At 53.3% G+C, this 18,657-nt stretch overlaps 1 protein-coding gene across 1 annotated transcript in view; it reads left to right on the top strand.

Annotated features, from left to right (window-relative positions):
• The window catches only part of ppid (peptidylprolyl isomerase D), a 96,860-nt gene that overhangs the window by 26,659 nt on the left and 51,544 nt on the right, over positions 1–18,657 (top strand). Inside the window, exon 4 of the mRNA XM_068041952.1 lies at positions 3,049–3,237. Coding sequence (XP_067898053.1) covers positions 3,049–3,237 — 189 coding nt within the window. The remainder of the gene's footprint in view (positions 1–3,048; positions 3,238–18,657) is intronic.

Genomic DNA, 18,657 nt, shown 5'->3' on the forward strand with positions numbered 1-18,657 from the left:
ATATATGATTTTCCATGGGGTATGTATAATGCTACATAATTTTCCGCAGCATGGTATGAAGGACCATCATGCTGTCATGACAATAGCTGTTTGACTTGATCAACAGCAAGGTAACCAAATGAGTTTAGGTACTAGTTTTGTTTTGCTTCAAGGACAAAGGTTCAAACCTAGTTGAAACTGAGATGATCGTCTCCTTTGGCTGCAGGGGTCATACAAGAAGAGTCTGGCTTTAATCAATGTGCATGGACCCAGGCACAATTTGACACTGATAGATGGAAACTTTCACACCAGTGCAGAAGGGGCAGAGCTAAGGTTGGAGCCAAACCACATTGTTGGATGGAGTAGAGGGAGCTTTACTCTTCTGATCATATAATACCCTGACCTAGGAATGTTTACACAGTTGTTCAGTTATTCAGCACTGACATTGAGCACAAAGCTCTGCAAGTTTTTTAAAATCCAGTCATAAGGGCACAGAAGGAGGCCATTTAGCCCATCGAGTCCATGCTGGTTCTCTGTAGGGCAATCCAATCATCCCATTTCCCAGCTCTACGCCTATAGCCCTGTAAGTTTATTTCCCTCAAATGCCTATCCAATTTCCTTTTGAAATCATTCATCGTCTCTGCTTCCATCACCCTCGTAGGTAGCGGGTTCCAGGTCATTACCACTCACTGCGTAAAAAAGGATCTTCCTCACATCCTCCCTATATTGCTTGCTCAAAACCTTAAATCTGTGTCCCCTAGTCCTTGTACCATCGGGTAATGGGAATAGCTTTTCTTTGCCTACCCTATCTAAACCTGTCAGAATCTTGTACACCTCTATCAAATCTCCCCTCAATCTCCTTTGCTCCAAGGAGAACAACCCCAGATCCTCCAACATAACTTTGTAGCTAAAATCCCTCATTCCTGGAACCGTTCTGATAAATCTCCTCTGCACCCTCTCAAGGACCCTCACATCCTTCCTAAAGTGTGGTGATCAGAACTGGATGCCATACTTTAGTTGTGGCCTAACTAGAGCTTTATAAAGGTTCAGCATAATCTCCCTGCTTTTGTACTCAACACCTCTATTTATGAAGCCCAAGATCTCATATGCTTTGCTAACTACTCTCTCTCAATATGTCTTGCCACCTTCAAAGATCTATGCACATAAATCCCAGGTTCCTCTTTCCCTGTACACTCTTTAGAACTGTACTATTTTGTCTATATTGCCTCTCTCCATCCCTTTTGCCAAAATGCATGATCTCACATTTCTCTGTATTAAATTCCATTTGCCACTCATCTGCCCATTCTGCTAGCCTATCTATGTTCTGTTGCAGTTAATTGTATCATCCTCACTGTCTACCACACCTCCAGTTTGGTATCATCAGCAAATTTTGAAATTTTACTCTGTATTCCAATATCCAGGTCATTTATACATGTCAAAAAAAGCAGTGGTCCCAGTACTGAACCTCTGGGAACATCACTGTCTACCATCCTCCAGTCTGAAAAACAACCAGTACCCCTGACCTGCTGTTTTCTTTAAGCCAATTTTTTTAAATCTAAGCTGACACGGACCCTCCTGTTTCATGAGGCTCAATTTTGGTAACCAGCCTTTTATGTAGTACTTTGTCAAAAGCTTTCTTAAAATCCTTATCGACGACATCTACTGCTTTCCTTCATCAACCCTCTCTGTTACTTCATCAAAAAAATTAATTAGACTAGTCAAGCACAACCTGCCTTTTACAAATCTGCACTGGCTCTCCCTAATTAACTCAAACCTCTCCAAGTGCCTGTTTTTTTTTTTCTCCCCTGATTATTGTTTCTAAAACCTTACCCACCACAGATGTTAAAATGAACGGCCTGTAATTTGCCACTCTCCAATCCTCTGGCACCTTTCCCATATCAAGCGAAGGTTAGACGATTATTGCAAGGCCTTCCAGTATCTCCACTCCCATTTCCTTTAGCAACCTGGGATGCTAGCCATCCGGACCAGGCAACTTATCCACCCTAAGTACAGCCAGCCTTTCCAGTACATCCTGCCTGTTAATTTTCACCTCATCCATTACCTGTACCATCTCCGTTTCGGCAGATATTTTGTCAGCATCCTCTTAGTAAACAGGGATACAAAGTACTCATTAAGTATTCCAGCCTTGCCCTGCATCTCTAAGCATATATCAGCCCTCTTTGTCCCTAATAGGCCCCACCCCACCTCTTACTATCCACTTACTATTTACATGCTGGTAGAAGATTTTTGGGTTTCCTTTTATGTTAACTGCCATTCTATTCTCATATTCTCCCTTTGCCGGGTGTATTTTCCTCATCAGTTACCCTCTCCACTTATTTGGCCTGGTTCTTGCCTGAAGAATTCACCTTTCATGCGTCATACACCATCTCTTTTTTGTTTTATCATATTCTCTCCCTCATCATCCAAGGAGCCCTGGCTTGGTTCTTTTACCTTTCACCTTTGTTGTAATGTACCTAGCCTGTATCTGAAACATCTCCTCCTTAAAGATCACCCATTGCACCGTTACAGTTTTTCCTATCAATCTTTGGTTCCATTTTACCCTGGCTAGATCGCCTCTCAACCCATTTAAGTTAGCCCTCTTTCAGTTTAGGAGTTCTACTTTAGATTGTTTAGATCCAATTCAGCTGTCGTCACATTTGAGCTTTTGCACTTTTTTATATTGCTAATTATTAGCATAAAAACTGTCTGAGATGCTGAAAGCGAGCCCCCCCCCCCCCCCCCCCCATGGTTGTTCATGGAACTTGGATCATTTTTTTAGCTATGGATTAATGAATAGTTTCTCAACCTTGGCTGATTCTTATTGCATTAATGGACAAATTTTATCAAGTAAATTGAGCTTAAAAACATATTTGCACAGAAAAGCAAAGGCAAAATTATTTTGCTTTGTGATCTATCAATTCAATTGGACTCCATACACATGCACTGTTGAAAGTATCTTTATAGGTAAAATTGGATTTTTTTAATAACTTCCTTATCTTAATTTTGTGTTTTTAAAATAATGCTGGTATTTGTTGTTCAGACAAGTTATTTCTGTCTATATTCTCGCAGCATGATCAGGCAGGACTGCTCAGCATGGCCAATGCAGGACCAAACACCAATGGTTCGCAGTTCTTCATCACAACTGTACCAACTCCTCATCTGGACAACAAACATGTGATTTTTGGTCAGGTGCTCAAAGGAATGGGCGTGGTAAAGATGCTGGAAAATGTTGAAGTGAAAGATGAGAAGCCTGTAAAGGTGAGAAAGAAAAAAAAAACGAAATAGTATAATAGTTTTAGATATATCTATTGGAATTTTTGATTATATACTTTAATTTATGTAAGGTTTAGAATCCGATGTTTAATTCTTGTTGCTTTTTGAACAATTTCATATTTAACGTATGAATTTTGAGCAGGGTGGTAGTGAGTTGGTTTGTGAGATGAAATGTTCTTGGATTTTAGTAATAAAGATGTAATGTACAAACTTTCTCCAATAATACTATTTCCTGGTCTTCAGTGACTAAAACAATTCATTAACTTAAATTTAAAAAAATAATGAAGATGAGGGTATTTTAATCTCCTTTCCTATCTGGCTGTGGAGGGGGAAGTTACTTGTTACTTCAGTAATTTAAAACTGCTTGATAACATTTTTCAACAAATTTGACTCGCTTTCTTTTCTCAACTGACATTAAACTCTCTCAGAAAATAGCATGCCCGATTGTTTTTGCCCATTATTTTCTTGAGTTTCTTTAAAAATTGATGCCCCACTTGAATCTAAACACATTTGTTCAAGAAGAATAAGTTAGGTAATTATATAACATCAATTAGTCTAACCTGACTTGAGCTGTAAGACTGACAACCTGCCAAAGTGGGAAAATGTTTCATGTCCATTACTTTTCATATCGTGTAGCTAATTTGTACTGATTGAAGTAGGTCAATCTGATCATAACGATTTACTTTGTTGTAGAATAAAGCAGCTTAATGATTCAAACCAAGCTATGCCTAATTTAACTAGGTTCACCTTCAGAGAGATTGAAGAAACATGTGTAAGAGAATCTGTTCAGATTCTGAGGGATGCTAATGTTACATCCCTGGGTCACGCTGTCATATAAATAGATATAGGGCAATGTGAGTCAATTCTAACAAAAGTAAGATGCTTAAGACGCCTAAGAGCTAGTCGCATGATTGAACCTCAACTGGAGTATTGTGCCCATTTCTGGGCACCACACTTTGGGAATGATGTGAAGACATTGGAGAGGGAGCAGAAAAGATTTATGAGAATGGTTCCAGGAATGAGACTTCAGTTACAAGGATAGATCAGCAAAGCTGAGAAGGTTGAGAGGAGATTTGATAAAGTGTTTGAAATCATGAGGGATCTGGATAGAGTAGATGGGGAGAAACTATTCCCATTGGCAGACGGATTGAGAATTTACAGTGATGGCAAAAGAACCAGAGGCAACATGAGAAAAAACTATTTTATGCAGCAAATGTTTAGGATCAGGCAATGCATTACCTCAGACTGTGGTGGAGGCAGATTCAATCATGGCTTTCAAAAGGCAATTGGTTAATTACCTAAAGAGAAAATAATTTGCAGGGCTACAGGGAAATGGCGGGGGAGTGGGATTAGCTGAATAGCTCTTACAGAGAGCCAGCATGGACACAACTGGCCGAATGGCCTCCTTCAGTGTTGTAACCATTCTGAGATTCTTAGTAACTACAGCAGATCCAAATTCATTATAATTCTGAAGGATGTGTGTGAACAAAGAGACCTAGTATCAGCTGTGGCTCTCTGGCCTCCAAGTGAAGAGGTTCTGGGTTCAAGTCCTGCTCCAGATATTTGAGCACAAAATCTAAGCTAATATTCCCGTGCTGCACTGTCGGAGGCGCTGTCCTTCAGATGAGGCATTAAACCGTGGCCCTGTTTGGTCCCTCAGATAAAGATCCCATGGCACTATTTAAAAAAGGATCACAGAATTATCCCCAGTGTCATGGCCAGCACTTATCCCTCAAGCAACATCACCAAATAGATTATCTAATCATTATCACCTTGTGGTTTGTGGGAGTTTGCTGTATGCAAATTGGCTGCTGCATGTCCTGCATTTAGTGATTGCACTTCAGAAGTAATTCATTGGCTGGACAGCTCTTTGGTATGGACTGAGGTTGTGAAAGGTGTCAGTCATTTATGGCCATTCGGCCCATCGAGTCGGTATAAATACAAGTTTATATTTCTTTGTTAAATACATCATTCTCATAGTGCAACTGCAGTGCCATGCTAAGCCCCACCTGCCAAGAATGAGGCACATAAATGTTGTCATGAACATTGATTTTAAACTGTTACTGGAGTGAGGGGAGGACTTGTAAAACAGATCAGCTGTGGCTGGAAAAGACATTTGCATGTTAACAGACCAGCGTTTGGAAGGACACTTACCAAGCAGAAAGTTGCTCTGCTAAGCGTTCCCGCAACTGTTAGAGAGAGAGAGAGAAAGAGGTGGTGGGGGGGACAGAGAGAGAGAGAGAAAGAGGTGGTGGGGGGGGACAGAGAGAGAGAGAGAAAGAGGTGGTGGGGGGGACAGAGAGAGAGAGAGAGAAAGAGGTGGCGGGGGGGACAGACAGAGAGAGAGAGAAAGAGGTGGGTGGGGGGGTCAGAGAGAGAGAGAGAGAAAGAGGTGGTGGGGGGGTCAGAGAGAGAGAGAGGCGGGGAGGATGGGGGGACAGAGAGAGAGAAAGAGAGAGGCGGGGGAGGGTGGGGGGGACAGAGAGAGAGAGAGGCCGTGGGAGGGGGGGTGGTGGACAGACAGAGAGAGAGAGGGAGGCAGGGGGGTGCACAGAGAGAGAGCGAATGTGCGAGAGGGGAAGGGCGAGTGTGCGAGAGGGGGAGGGCGAGTGTGCGAGAGGGGGAGGGCGAGTGTGCGAGAGGGGGAGGGCGAGTGTGCGAGAGGGGGAGGGGCGAGTGTGCGAGAGGGGGAGGGCGAGTGTGCGAGAGGGGGAGGGCGAGTGTGCGAGAGGGGGGAGGGCGAGTGTGCGAGAGAGGGGAGGGCGAGTGTGCGAGAGGGGGAGGGCGAGTGTGCGAGAGGGGGAGGGCGAGTGTGCGAGAGGGGGAGGGCGAGGGGGCGAGTGTGCGAGGGGGCGAGTGGGGGGAGAGGGGGGAGGGCGAGTGTGCGAGGGGGCGAGTGGGGGAGGAGGGCGAGTGGGGGAGAGGGGGAGAGAGAAAGGCGGAGTGAGCGGGGGACAGAGAGGGTGAATGCGCGCGGGACAGAGGGGGGAGAGGGAGAGAGAGGGGGGAGAGGGAGAGAGAGGGGGGGAGAGGGAGAGAGAGGGGGGAGAGGGGGAGAGGGGGAGAGAGAAAGGCGGAGTGAGCGGGGGACAGAGAGGGTGAATGCGCGCAGGGCAGAGGGGGGAGAGCGGGTGCACGGGGCAGAGGGGGGAGAGCGGGTGCGCGGGGCAGAGGGGGGAGAGCGGGGTGCGCGGGCAGAGGGGGGGAGAGCGGGTGCGCGGGGCAGAGGGGGGGAGAGGCGGTGCGCGGGGCAGAGGGGGGAGAGCGGGTGCGCGGGGCAGAGGGGGGAGAGCGGGGTGCGCGGGGCAGAGGGGGGAGAGCGGGTGCGCGGGGCAGAGGGGGGAGAGCGGGTGCGCGGGGCAGAGGGGGGAGAGCGGTGTGCGCGGGGCAGAGGGGGGAGAGCGGGGTGCGCGGGGCAGAGGGGGGAGAGCGGGTGCGCGGGGCAGAGGGGGGAGAGCGGGTGCGCGGGGCAGAGGGGGGAGAGCGGGTGCGCGGGGCAGAGGGGGGGAGAGCGGGTGCGCGGGGCAGAGGGGGGAGAGCGGGTGCGCGGGGCAGAGGGGGGGAGAGCGGGTGCGCGGGGCAGAGGGGGGAGAGCGGGTGCGCGGGCAGAGGGGGGAGAGCGGGTGGCGCGGGGCAGAGGGGGGGAGAGCGGGTGCGCGGGGGAGAGCGGTGTGCGCGGGGCAGAGGGGGGAGAGCGGGTGCGCGGGGCAGAGGGGGGAGAGGGGGTGCGCGGGGCAGAGGGGTGTGCGCGGGGCAGAGGGGGTGCGCGGGGCAGAGGGGGTGCGCGGGGCAGAGGGGGTGCGCGGGGCAGAGGGGGGAGAGCGGGTGCGCGGGGCAGAGGGGGGGAGAGCGGGTGCGCGGGGGAGAGCGGGGTGCGCGGGGCAGAGGGGGGAGAGCGGGTGCGCGGGGCAGAGGGGGGAGAGCGGTTGCGCGGGCAGAGGGGGGAGAGCGGGTTGCGCGGGGCAGAGGGGGGAGAGCGGGTGCGCGGGGCAGAGGGGGGAGAGCGGGTGCGCGGGGCAGAGGGGGGAGAGCGGGTGCGCGGGGCAGAGGGGGGAGAGCGGGTGCGCGGGGCAGAGGGGGGAGAGCGGGTGCGCGGGGCAGAGGGGGGAGAGCGGTAGTGCGCGGGGCAGAGGGGGGAGAGCGGGTGCGCGGGGCAGAGGGGGGGAGAGCGGTGTGCGCGGGGCAGAGGGGGGAGAGCGGGTGCGCGGGGCAGAGGGAGGGGGAGAGAGGGTGAGTGGGCGCGGGGACAGAGGGAGGGGGAGAGAGGGTGAGTGGGCGGGGAGAGAGGAGAGAGAGAGAGGGGGGAGAGAGGAGAGAGAGAGAGGGGGGGAGAGAGAGAGAGAGAGAGGGGGGAGAGAGGTGAGAGAGAGAGGGGGGAGAGAGGAGAGAGAGAGAGGGGGGAGGGAGAGGGAGAGAGGGGAGAGAGGGGGGGAGAGAGGAGAGAAGAGAGAGGGTGGAGAGAGGAGGAGAGAGAAGAGAGGAGAGAGAGTAGAGAGAGAGGGAGAGAGAGAGAGAGGAGAGAAGAGAGGGGAGAGAGATGAGAGAGAGGAGGGGGAGAGAGGAGAGAGAGAGAGGGGGGAGAGAGGAGAGAGAGAGAGGGGGGAGAGAGGAGAGAGAGAGAGAGAGGGGGAGAGAGGAGAGAGAGAGAGAGAGGGGGGAGAGAGGAGAGAGAGAGAGGAGAGAGAGAGAGAGAGAGGAGAGAGAGAGAGGAGAGAGAGAGAGGAGAGAGAGAGAGGAGAGAGAGAGAGGGGGGAGGAGAGAGGGGGGAGAGAGGAGAGAGAGAGAGGGGGGGGAGAGAGGAGAGAGAGAGAGGGGGAGGAGAGGAGAGAGAGAGAGGGGGGAGAGAGGAGAGAGAGAGAGGGGGGAGAGAAGAGAGAGAGAAGAGAGAGAGAAGAGAGAGAGAAGAGAGAGAGAAGAGAGAGAGAAGAGAGAGAGAAGAGAGAGAGGGTGAGTGCGCGGGACAGGGGGGAGAGAGGGAGAGTGCGCGCGGGGACAGAGAGGGGGGAGAGAGAGTGAGTGCGCGTGACAGAGGGGGAGAGAGATGTGAGTGCGCGCGGGAGGGGGGAGAGAGAGAGAGTGAGTGCACGGGACAGAGGGGAGAGAGGGGGAGAGAGAGAGGGTGAGTGCGCTGGACAGAGGGGGAGAGAGAGAGAGAGAGGGAGGTGCGCGGGACAGAGGAGAGAGGGGGAGAGAGAGAGGGTGAGTGTGCGGGGGAGAGAGGCTGAAGTGCGCGCGGGACACAGGGAGAGGGGTGAGTGCGCATCACAGAGGGAGAGAGGGTGAGTGCGCGCGGGACAAAGAGGGAGAGAGAGAGAGAGAGAGTGAGTGTACGGGACAGAGGGAGAGAGGGGGGTGAGAGAGAGAGTGGGGTGAGTGCGCGGGGGAGAGAGGGTGAGTGCGCGCGGGACAGAGAGGGAGAGAGGGTGAGTGCGCGTGGGACAGAGAGGGAGAGAGGGTGAGGTGCGCGTGGGACAGAGTGGGAGAGAGGGTGAGTGCGCGCGGGACAGAGAGGGAGAGTGGGTGAGTGTGTGCGGGACAGAGGGAGAGAGAGAGAGAGTGAGTGTGAGCGGGACAGAGGGAGAGAGAGTGAGTGTGTGCGGGACAGAGGGGAAGAGAGAGTGAGAGTGTGAGTGTGTGCGGGACAGAGAGGGAGAGAGAGTGAGTGTGTGCGGGACAGAGTGCGTGAGTGTGTGCGGGACAGAGAGAGAGTGCGTGAGTGTGTGCGGGACAGAGAGAGAGTGCGTGAGTGTGTGCGGACAGAGAGAGAGTGCGTGAGTGTGTGCGGGACAGAGAGAGAGTGCGTGAGTGTGTGCGGGACAGAGAGAGAGTGCGTGAGTGTGTGCGGGACAGAGAGAGAGTGCGTGAGTGTGTGCGGGACAGAGAGAGAGTGCGTGAGTGTGTGCGGGACAGAGAGAGAGTGCGTGAGTGTGTGCGGGACAGAGAGAGAGTGCGTGAGTGTGTGCGGGACAGAGAGAGAGTGCGTGAGTGTGTGCGGGACAGAGAGAGAGTGCGTGAGTGTGTGCGGGACAGAGAGAGAGTGCGTGAGTGTGTGCGGGACAGAGAGAGAGTGCGTGAGTGTGTGCGGGACAGAGAGAGAGTGCGTGAGTGTGTGCGGGACAGAGAGAGAGTGCGTGAGTGTGTGCGGGACAGAGAGAGAGTGCGTGAGTGTGTGCGGGACAGAGAGAGAGTGCGTGAGTGTGTGCGGGACAGAGAGAGAGTGCGTGAGTGTGTGCGGGACAGAGAGAGAGTGCGTGAGTGTGTGCGGGACAGAGAGAGAGTGCGTGAGTGTGTGCGGGACAGAGAGAGAGTGCGTGAGTGTGTGCGGGACAGAGAGAGAGTGCGTGAGTGTGTGCGGGACAGAGAGAGAGTGCGTGAGTGTGTGCGGGACAGAGAGAGAGTGCGTGAGTGTGTGCGGGACAGAGAGAGAGTGCGTGAGTGTGTGCGGACAGAGAGAGAGTGCGTGAGTGTGTGCGCGGACAGAGAGAGAGTGCGTGAGTGTGTGCGGGACAGAGAGAGAGTGCGTGAGTGTGTGCGGGACAGAGAGAGAGTGCGTGAGTGTGTGCGGGGACAGAGAGAGAGTGCGTGAGTGTGTGCGGGACAGAGAGAGAGTGCGTGAGTGTGTGCGGGACAGAGAGAGAGTGCGTGAGTGTGTGCGGGACAGAGAGAGAGTGCGTGAGTGTGTGCGGGACAGAGAGAGAGTGCGTGAGTGTGTGCGGGACAGAGAGAGAGTGCGTGAGTGTGTGCGGGACAGAGAGAGAGTGCGTGAGTGTGTGCGGGACAGAGAGAGAGTGCGTGAGTGTGTGCGGGACAGAGAGAGAGTGCGTGAGTGTGTGCGGGACAGAGAGAGAGTGCGTGAGTGTGTGCGGGACAGAGAGAGAGTGCGTGAGTGTGTGCGGGACAGAGAGAGAGTGCGTGAGTGTGTGCGGGACAGAGAGAGAGTGCGTGAGTGTGTGCGGGACAGAGAGAGAGTGCGTGAGTGTGTGCGGGACAGAGAGAGAGTGCGTGAGTGTGTGCGGGACAGAGAGAGAGTGCGTGAGTGTGTGCGGGACAGAGAGAGAGTGCGTGAGTGTGTGCGGGACAGAGAGAGAGTGCGTGAGTGTGTGCGGGACAGAGAGAGAGTGCGTGAGTGTGTGCGGGACAGAGAGAGAGTGCGTGAGTGTGTGCGGGACAGAGAGAGAGTGCGTGAGTGTGTGCGGGACAGAGAGAGAGTGCGTGAGTGTGTGCGGGACAGAGAGAGAGTGCGTGAGTGTGTGCGGGACAGAGAGAGAGTGCGTGAGTGTGTGCGGGACAGAGAGAGAGTGCGTGAGTGTGTGCGGGACAGAGAGAGAGTGCGTGAGTGTGTGCGGGACAGAGAGAGAGTGCGTGAGTGTGTGCGGGACAGAGAGAGAGTGCGTGAGTGTGTGCGGGACAGAGAGAGAGTGCGTGAGTGTGTGCGGGACAGAGAGAGAGTGCGTGAGTGTGTGCGGGACAGAGAGAGAGTGCGTGAGTGTGTGCGGGACAGAGAGAGAGTGCGTGAGTGTGTGCGGGACAGAGAGAGAGTGCGTGAGTGTGTGCGGGACAGAGAGAGAGTGCGTGAGTGTGTGCGGGACAGGAGAGAGAGTGCGTGAGTGTGTGCGGGACAGAGAGAGGAGTGCGTGAGTGTGTGCGGGACAGAGAGAGAGTGCGTGAGTGTGTGCGGGACAGAGAGAGAGTGCGTGAGTGTGTGCGGGACAGAGAGAGAGTGCGTGAGTGTGTGCGGGACAGACAGAGAGAGAGAGAGAGAGTGCGTGTGGTGCGGGACAGACAGAGAGAGAGAGAGAGAGTGCGTGTGTGCGGGACAGACAGAGGGAGAGAGAGAGAGAGAGTGAATGTGCGGGACAGAGAGAGAGAGAGAGTGAATGTGCGGGACAGAGAGAGAGAGAGAGAGTGAATGTGCGGGACAGAGAGAGAGAGAGAGAGAGAGTGAATGTGCGGGACAGAGAGAGAGAGAGAGAGAGAGTGAATGTGCGGGACAGAGAGAGAGAGAGAGAGAGAGTGAATGTGCGGGACAGAGAGAGAGAGAGAGAGAGAGTGAATGTGCGGGACAGAGAGAGAGAGAGAGAGAGAGAGAGTGAATGTGCGGGACAGAGAGAGAGAGAGAGAGAGTGAATGTGCGGGACAGAGAGAGAGAGAGAGAGAGAGAGAGAGTGAATGTGCGGGACAGAGAGAGAGAGAGAGAGAGAGAGTGAATGTGCGGGACAGAGAGAGAGAGAGAGAGAGTGAATGTGCGGGACAGAGAGAGAGAGTGAATGTGCGGGACAGAGAGAGAGAGAGAGAGAGTGAATGTGCGGGACAGAGAGACAGAGAGACAGAGAGAGAGAGAGAGAGAGTGAATGTGCGGGACAGAGAGAGAGAGAGAGAGAGAGTGAATGTGCGGGACAGAGAGAGAGAGAGAGAGTGAATGTGCGGGACAGAGAGAGAGAGAGAGAGAGAGAGAGAGAGAGAGAGAGAGAGAGAGAGTGAATGTGCGGGACAGAGAGAGAGAGAGAGAGAGAGAGTGAATGTGCGGGACAGAGAGAGAGAGAGAGAGAGAGTGAATGTGCGGGACAGAGAGAGAAAGAGAGAGAGAGTGAATGTGCGGGACAGAGAGAGAGAGAGAGAGAGAGAGTGAATGTGCGGGACAGAGAGAGAGAGAGAGAGAGAGTGAATGTGCGGGACAGAGAGAGAGAGAGAGAGAGAGTGAATGTGCGGGACAGAGAGAGAGAGAGAGAGAGAGTGAATGTGCGGGACAGAGAGAGAGAGAGAGAGAGAGTGAATGTGCGGGACAGAGAGAGAGAGAGAGAGAGAGTGAATGTGCGGGACAGAGAGAGAGAGAGAGGAGAGTGAATGTGCGGGACAGAGAGAGAGAGAGAGAGAGAGTGAATGTGCGGGACAGAGAGAGAGAGAGAGAGAGAGTGAATGTGCGGGACAGAGAGAGAGAGAGAGAGAGAGTGAATGTGCGGGACAGAGAGAGAGAGAGAGAGTGAATGTGCGGGACAGAGAGAGAGAGAGAGAGAGTGAATGTGCGGGACAGAGAGAGAGAGAGAGAGAGTGAATGTGCGGGACAGAGAGAGAGAGAGAGAGAGAGTGAATGTGCGGGACAGAGAGAGAGAGAGAGAGAGAGTGAATGTGCGGGACAGAGAGAGAGAGAGAGAGAGAGTGAATGTGCGGGACAGACAGAGAGAGAGAGAGAGAGAGAGAGAGAGCGAATGTGCGGGACAGAGAGAGAGAGAGAGAGAGTGAATGTGCGGGACAGAGAGAGAGAGTGAATGTGCGGGACAGAGAGAGAGAGTGAATGTGCGGGACAGAGAGAGAGAGTGAATGTGCGGGACAGAGAGAGAGAGAGAGAGAGAGTGAATGTGCGGGACAGAGAGAGAGAGAGAGAGAGAGAGTGAATGTGCGGGACAGAGAGAGAGAGAGAGAGAGAGTGAATGTGCGGGACAGAGAGAGAGAGAGAGAGAGAGAGTGAATGTGCGGGACAGAGAGAGGAGAGAGAGAGAGTGAATGTGCGGGACAGACAGAGAGAGAGAGAGAGTGAATGTGCGGGACAGAGAGAGAGAGAGAGAGTGAATGTGCGGGACAGAGAGAGAGAGAGTGAATGTGCGGGACAGAGAGAGAGAGAGTGAATGTGCGGGACAGAGAGAGAGAGAGTGAATGTGCGGGACAGAGAGAGAGAGAGAGAGTGAATGTGCGGGACAGAGAGAGAGAGAGAGAGAGTGAATGTGCGGGACAGAGAGAGAGAGAGAGAGAGTGAATGTGCGGGACAGAGAGAGAGAGAGAGAGAGTGAATGTGCGGGACAGAGAGAGAGAGAGAGAGAGTGAATGTGCGGGACAGAGAGAGAGAGAGAGAGAGTGAATGTGCGGGACAGAGAGAGAGAGAGAGAGAGTGAATGTGCGGGACAGGAGAGAGAGAGAGAGAGAGTGAATGTGCGGGACAGAGAGAGAGAGAGAGAGAGTGAATGTGCGGGACAGAGAGAGAGAGAGAGAGAGAGTGAATGTGCGGGACAGAGAGAGAGAGAGAGAGTGAATGTGCGGGACAGAGAGAGAGAGAGAGAGAGTGAATGTGCGGGACAGAGAGAGAGAGAGAGAGAGTGAATGTGCGGGACAGAGAGAGAGAGAGAGAGTGAATGTGCGGGACAGAGAGAGAGAGAGAGAGAGTGAATGTGCGGGACAGAGAGAGAGAGAGAGAGAGAGTGAATGTGCGGGACAGAGAGAGAGAGAGAGAGAGAGAGTGAATGTGCGGGACAGAGAGAGAGAGAGAGAGAGAGAGAGAGAGAGTGAATGTGCGGGACAGACAGAGAGAGAGAGAGAGTGAATGTGCGGGACAGACAGAGAGAGAGAGAGTGAATGTGCGGGACAGAGAGAGAGAGAGAGAGAGTGAATGTGCGGGACAGAGAGAGAGAGAGAGAGAGAGTGAATGTGCGGGACAGAGAGAGAGAGAGAGAGAGTGAATGTGCGGGACAGAGAGAGAGAGAGAGAGAGTGAATGTGCGGGACAGAGAGAGAGAGAGAGAGAGTGAATGTGCGGGACAGAGAGAGAGAGAGAGAGAGAGTGAATGTGCGGGACAGAGAGAGAGAGAGAGAGAGTGAATGTGCGGGACAGAGAGAGAGAGAGAGAGAGTGAATGTGCGGGACAGAGAGAGAGAGAGAGAGAGTGAATGTGCGGGACAGAGAGAGAGAGAGAGAGAGTGAATGTGCGGGACAGAGAGAGAGAGAGAGAGAGAGTGAATGTGCGGGACAGAGAGAGAGAGAGAGAGAGTGAATGTGCGGGACAGAGAGAGAGAGAGAGAGAGAGTGAATGTGCGGGACAGAGAGAGAGAGAGAGAGAGTGAATGTGCGGGACAGAGAGAGAGAGAGAGAGAGTGAATGTGCGGGACAGAGAGAGAGAGAGAGAGAGTGAATGTGCGGGACAGAGAGAGAGAGAGAGAGAGAGTGAATGTGCGGGACAGAGAGAGAGAGAGAGAGAGTGAATGTGCGGGACAGAGAGAGAGAGAGAGAGAGAGAGTGAATGTGCGGGACAGAGAGAGAGAGAGAGAGAGTGAATGTGCGGGACAGAGAGAGAGAGAGAGAGAGTGAATGTGCGGGACAGAGAGAGAGAGAGAGAGAGAGAGTGAATGTGCGGGACAGAGAGAGAGAGAGAGAGAGAGTGAATGTGCGGGACAGAGAGAGAGAGAGAGAGAGAGTGAATGTGCGGGACAGAGAGAGAGAGAGAGAGAGAGAGAGAGAGAGTGAATGTGCGGGACAGAGAGAGAGAGAGAGAGAGAGAGAGAGAGTGAATGTGCGGGACAGAGAGAGAGAGAGAGAGAGTGAATGTGCGGGACAGAGAGAGAGAGAGAGAGAGTGAATGTGCGGGACAGAGAGAGAGAGAGAGAGAGTGAATGTGCGGGACAGAGAGAGAGAGTGAATGTGCGGGACAGAGAGAGAGAGAGAGAGAGTGAATGTGCGGGACAGAGAGAGAGAGAGAGAGTGAATGTGCGGGACAGAGAGAGAGAGAGAGAGAGTGAATGTGCGGGACAGAGAGAGAGAGAGAGAGAGAGAGAGAGTGAATGTGCGGGACAGAGAGAGAGAGAGAGAGAGAGAGAGAGAGTGAATGTGCGGGACAGAGAGAGAGAGAGAGAGAGAGTGAATGTGCGGAACAGAGAGAGAGAGAGAGAGAGAGAGTGAATGTGCGGGACAGAGAGAGAGAGAGAGAGAGAGTGAATGTGCGGGACAGAGAGAGAGAGAGAGAGAGAGTGAATGTGCGGGACAGAGAGAGAGAGAGAGAGAGAGTGAATGTGCGGGACAGAGAGAGAGAGAGAGAGAGAGAGAGAGAGAGAGTGAATGTGCGGGACAGAGAGAGAGAGAGAGAGAGAGAGAGTGAATGTGCGGGAGAGAGAGAGAGAGAGAGAGAGAGAGTGAATGTGCGGGACAGAGAGAGAGAGAGAGAGAGAGAGAGTGAATGTGCGGGACAGAGAGAGAGAGAGAGAGAGAGAGAGTGAATGTGCGGGACAGAGTGAGAGAGAGAGAGAGAGAGAGTGAATGTGCGAGAGAGAGAGAGAGAGAGAGAGAGAGAGAATGTGCGGACAGAGAGAGAGAGAGTGAATGTGCGGGACGGAGGGAGAGAGAGAGAGAGTGCGTGTGTGCGGGACGGAGGGAGAGAGAGAGAGAGTGCGTGTGTGCGGGACGGAGGGAGAGAGAGAGAGAGTGCGTGTGTGCGGGACGGAGGGAGAGAGAGAGAGAGTGCGTGTGTGCGGGACGGAGGGAGAGAGAGAGAGAGTGCGTGTGTGCGGGACAGACAGAGAGAGAGAGAGAGAGTGCGTGTGTGTGGGACAGACAGAGGGAGAGAGAGAGAGTAAATGTGCGGGACAGAGAGAGAGAGAGAGTGAATGTGCGGGACAGAGAGAGAGAGAGAGTGAATGTGCGGGACAGGAGAGAGGAGAGAGAGTGAATGTGCGGGACAGAGAGAGAGAGAGAGTGAATGTGCGGGACAGAGAGAGAGAGAGAGTGAATGTGCGGGACAGAGAGAGAGAGAGAGTGAATGTGCGGGACAGAGAGAGAGAGAGAGAGTGAATGTGCGGGACAGAGAGAGAGAGAGAGAGAGAGTGAATGTGCGGGACAGAGAGAGAGAGAGAGAGAGTGAATGTGCGGGACAGAGAGAGAGAGAGAGAGTGAATGTGCGGGGACAGAGAGAGAGAGAGAGAGTGAATGTGCGGGACAGAGAGAGAGAGAGAGAGAGAGTGAATGTGCGGGACAGAGAGAGAGAGAGAGAGAGAGTGAATGTGCGGGACAGAGAGAGAGAGAGAGAGAGAGTGAATGTGCGGGACAGAGAGAGAGAGAGAGAGAGAGAGTGAATGTGCGGGACAGAGAGAGAGAGAGAGAGAGAGTGAATGTGCGGGACAGAGAGAGAGAGAGAGAGAGAGTGAATGTGCGGGACAGAGAGAGAGAGAGAGAGAGAGTGAATGTGCGGGACAGAGAGAGAGAGAGAGAGTGAATGTGCGGGACAGAGAGAGAGAGTGAATGTGCGGGACAGAGAGAGAGAGAGAGAGAGTGAATGTGCGGGACAGAGAGAGAGAGAGAGTGAATGTGCGGACAGGGAGAGAGAGAGAGAGAGAGTGAATGTGCGGGACAGAGAGAGAGAGAGAGAGAGAGTGAATGTGCGGGACAGAGAGAGAGAGAGAGAGAGAGTGAATGTGCGGGACAGAGAGAGAGAGAGAGAGAGAGAGTGAATGTGCGGGACAGAGAGAGAGAGAGAGAGAGTGAATGTGCGGGACAGAGAGAGAGAGAGAGAGAGAGAGTGAATGTGCGGGACAGAGAGAGAGAGAGAGAGAGAGAGTGAATGTGCGGGACAGAGAGAGAGAGAGAGAGAGAGTGAATGTGCGGGACAGAGAGAGAGAGAGAGAGAGAGTGAATGTGCGGGACAGAGAGAGAGAGAGAGAGAGAGAGTGAATGTGCGGGACAGAGAGAGAGAGAGAGAGAGAGTGAATGTGCGGGACAGAGAGAGAGAGAGAGAGAGAGAGTGAATGTGCGGGACAGAGAGAGAGAGAGAGAGAGAGTGAATGTGCGGGACAGAGAGAGAGAGAGAGAGTGAATGTGCGGGACAGAGAGAGAGAGAGAGAGAGAGAGTGAATGTGCGGGACAGAGAGAGAGAGAGAGAGAGAGTGAATGTGCGGGACAGAGAGAGAGAGAGAGAGAGTGAATGTGCGGGACAGAGAGAGAGAGAGAGAGAGTGAATGTGCGGGACAGAGAGAGAGAGAGAGAGAGTGAATGTGCGGGACAGAGAGAGAGAGAGAGAGAGTGAATGTGCGGGACAGAGAGAGAGAGAGAGAGAGAGAGAGTGAATGTGCGGGACAGAGAGAGAGAGAGAGAGAGAGAGTGAATGTGCGGGACAGAGAGAGAGAGAGAGAGAGTGAATGTGCGGGACAGAGAGAGAGAGAGAGAGAGTGAATGTGCGGGGACAGAGAGAGAGAGAGAGAGAGTGAATGTGCGGGACAGAGAGAGAGAGAGAGAGAGAGAGTGAATGTGCGGGACAGAGAGAGAGAGAGAGAGAGAGTGAATGTGCGGGACAGAGAGAGAGAGAGTGAATGTGCGGGACAGAGAGAGAGAGAGAGAGAGTGAATGTGCGGGACAGAGAGACAGAGAGAGAGAGAGAGAGAGTGAATGTGCGGGACAGAGAGACAGAGAGAGAGAGTGAATGTGCGGGACAGAGAGAGAGAGAGAGAGTGAATGTGCGGGACAGAGAGAGAGAGAGAGAGAGAGAGTGAATGTGCGGGACAGAGAGAGAGAGAGAGAGAGAGTGAATGTGCGGGACAGAGAGAGAGAGAGAGAGAGAATGTGCGGGACAGAGAGAGAGAGAGAGAGAGTGAATGTGCGGGACAGAGAGAGAGAGAGAGAGAGTGAATGTGCGGGACAGAGAGAGAGAGAGAGAGAGTGAATGTGCGGGACAGAGAGAGAGAGAGAGAGAGTGAATGTGCGGGACAGAGAGAGAGAGAGAGAGAGTGAATGTGCGGGACAGAGAGAGAGAGAGAGAGAGAGAGAGTGCGTGTGTGCGGGACGGAGGGAGAGAGAGAGAGAGTGCGTGTGTGCGGGACGGAGGGAGGGAGAGAGAGAGAGAGTGCGTGTGTGCGGGACGGAGGGAGAGAGAGAGAGAGTGCGTGTGTGCGGGACGGAGGGAGAGAGAGAGAGAGTGCGTGTGTGTGGGACAGACAGAGGGAGAGAGAGAGAGTAAATGTGCGGGACAGAGAGAGAGAGAGAGTGAATGTGCGGGACAGAGAGAGAGAGAGAGTGAATGTGCGGGACAGAGAGAGAGAGAGAGTGAATGTGCGGGACAGAGAGAGAGAGAGAGTGAATGTGCGGGACAGAGAGAGAGAGAGAGTGAATGTGCGGGACAGAGAGAGAGAGAGTGAATGTGCGGGACAGAGAGAGAGAGAGTGAATGTGCGGGACAGAGAGAGAGAGAGAGAGTGAATGTGCGGGACAGAGAGAGAGAGAGAGTGAATGTGCGGGACAGAGAGAGGAGAGAGAGTGAATGTGCGGGACAGAGAGAGAGAGAGAGTGAATGTGCGGGACAGAGAGAGAGAGAGAGTGAATGTGCGGGAGAGAGAGAGAGAGAGAGTGAATGTGCGGGAGAGAGAGAGAGAGAGAGAGTGAATGTGCGGGAGAGAGAGAGAGAGAGAGTGAATGTGCGGGAGAGAGAGAGAGAGAGAGAGTGAATGTGCGGGAGAGAGAGAGAGAGAGAGAGTGAATGTGCGGAAGAGAGAGAGAGAGAGAGAGTGAATGTGCGGGACAGAGAGAGAGAGAGAGAGAGAGTGAATGTGCGGGGACAGAGAGAGAGAGAGAGTGAATGTGCGGGACAGAGAGAGAGAGAGAGTGAATGTGCGGGACAGAGAGAGAGAGAGAGTGAATGTGCGGGACAGAGAGAGAGAGAGAGAGAG

This window comes from Heterodontus francisci, chromosome 1 (genome assembly GCF_036365525.1).
Source record: "Heterodontus francisci isolate sHetFra1 chromosome 1, sHetFra1.hap1, whole genome shotgun sequence".
Lineage (NCBI taxonomy): Eukaryota > Metazoa > Chordata > Chondrichthyes > Heterodontiformes > Heterodontidae > Heterodontus > Heterodontus francisci.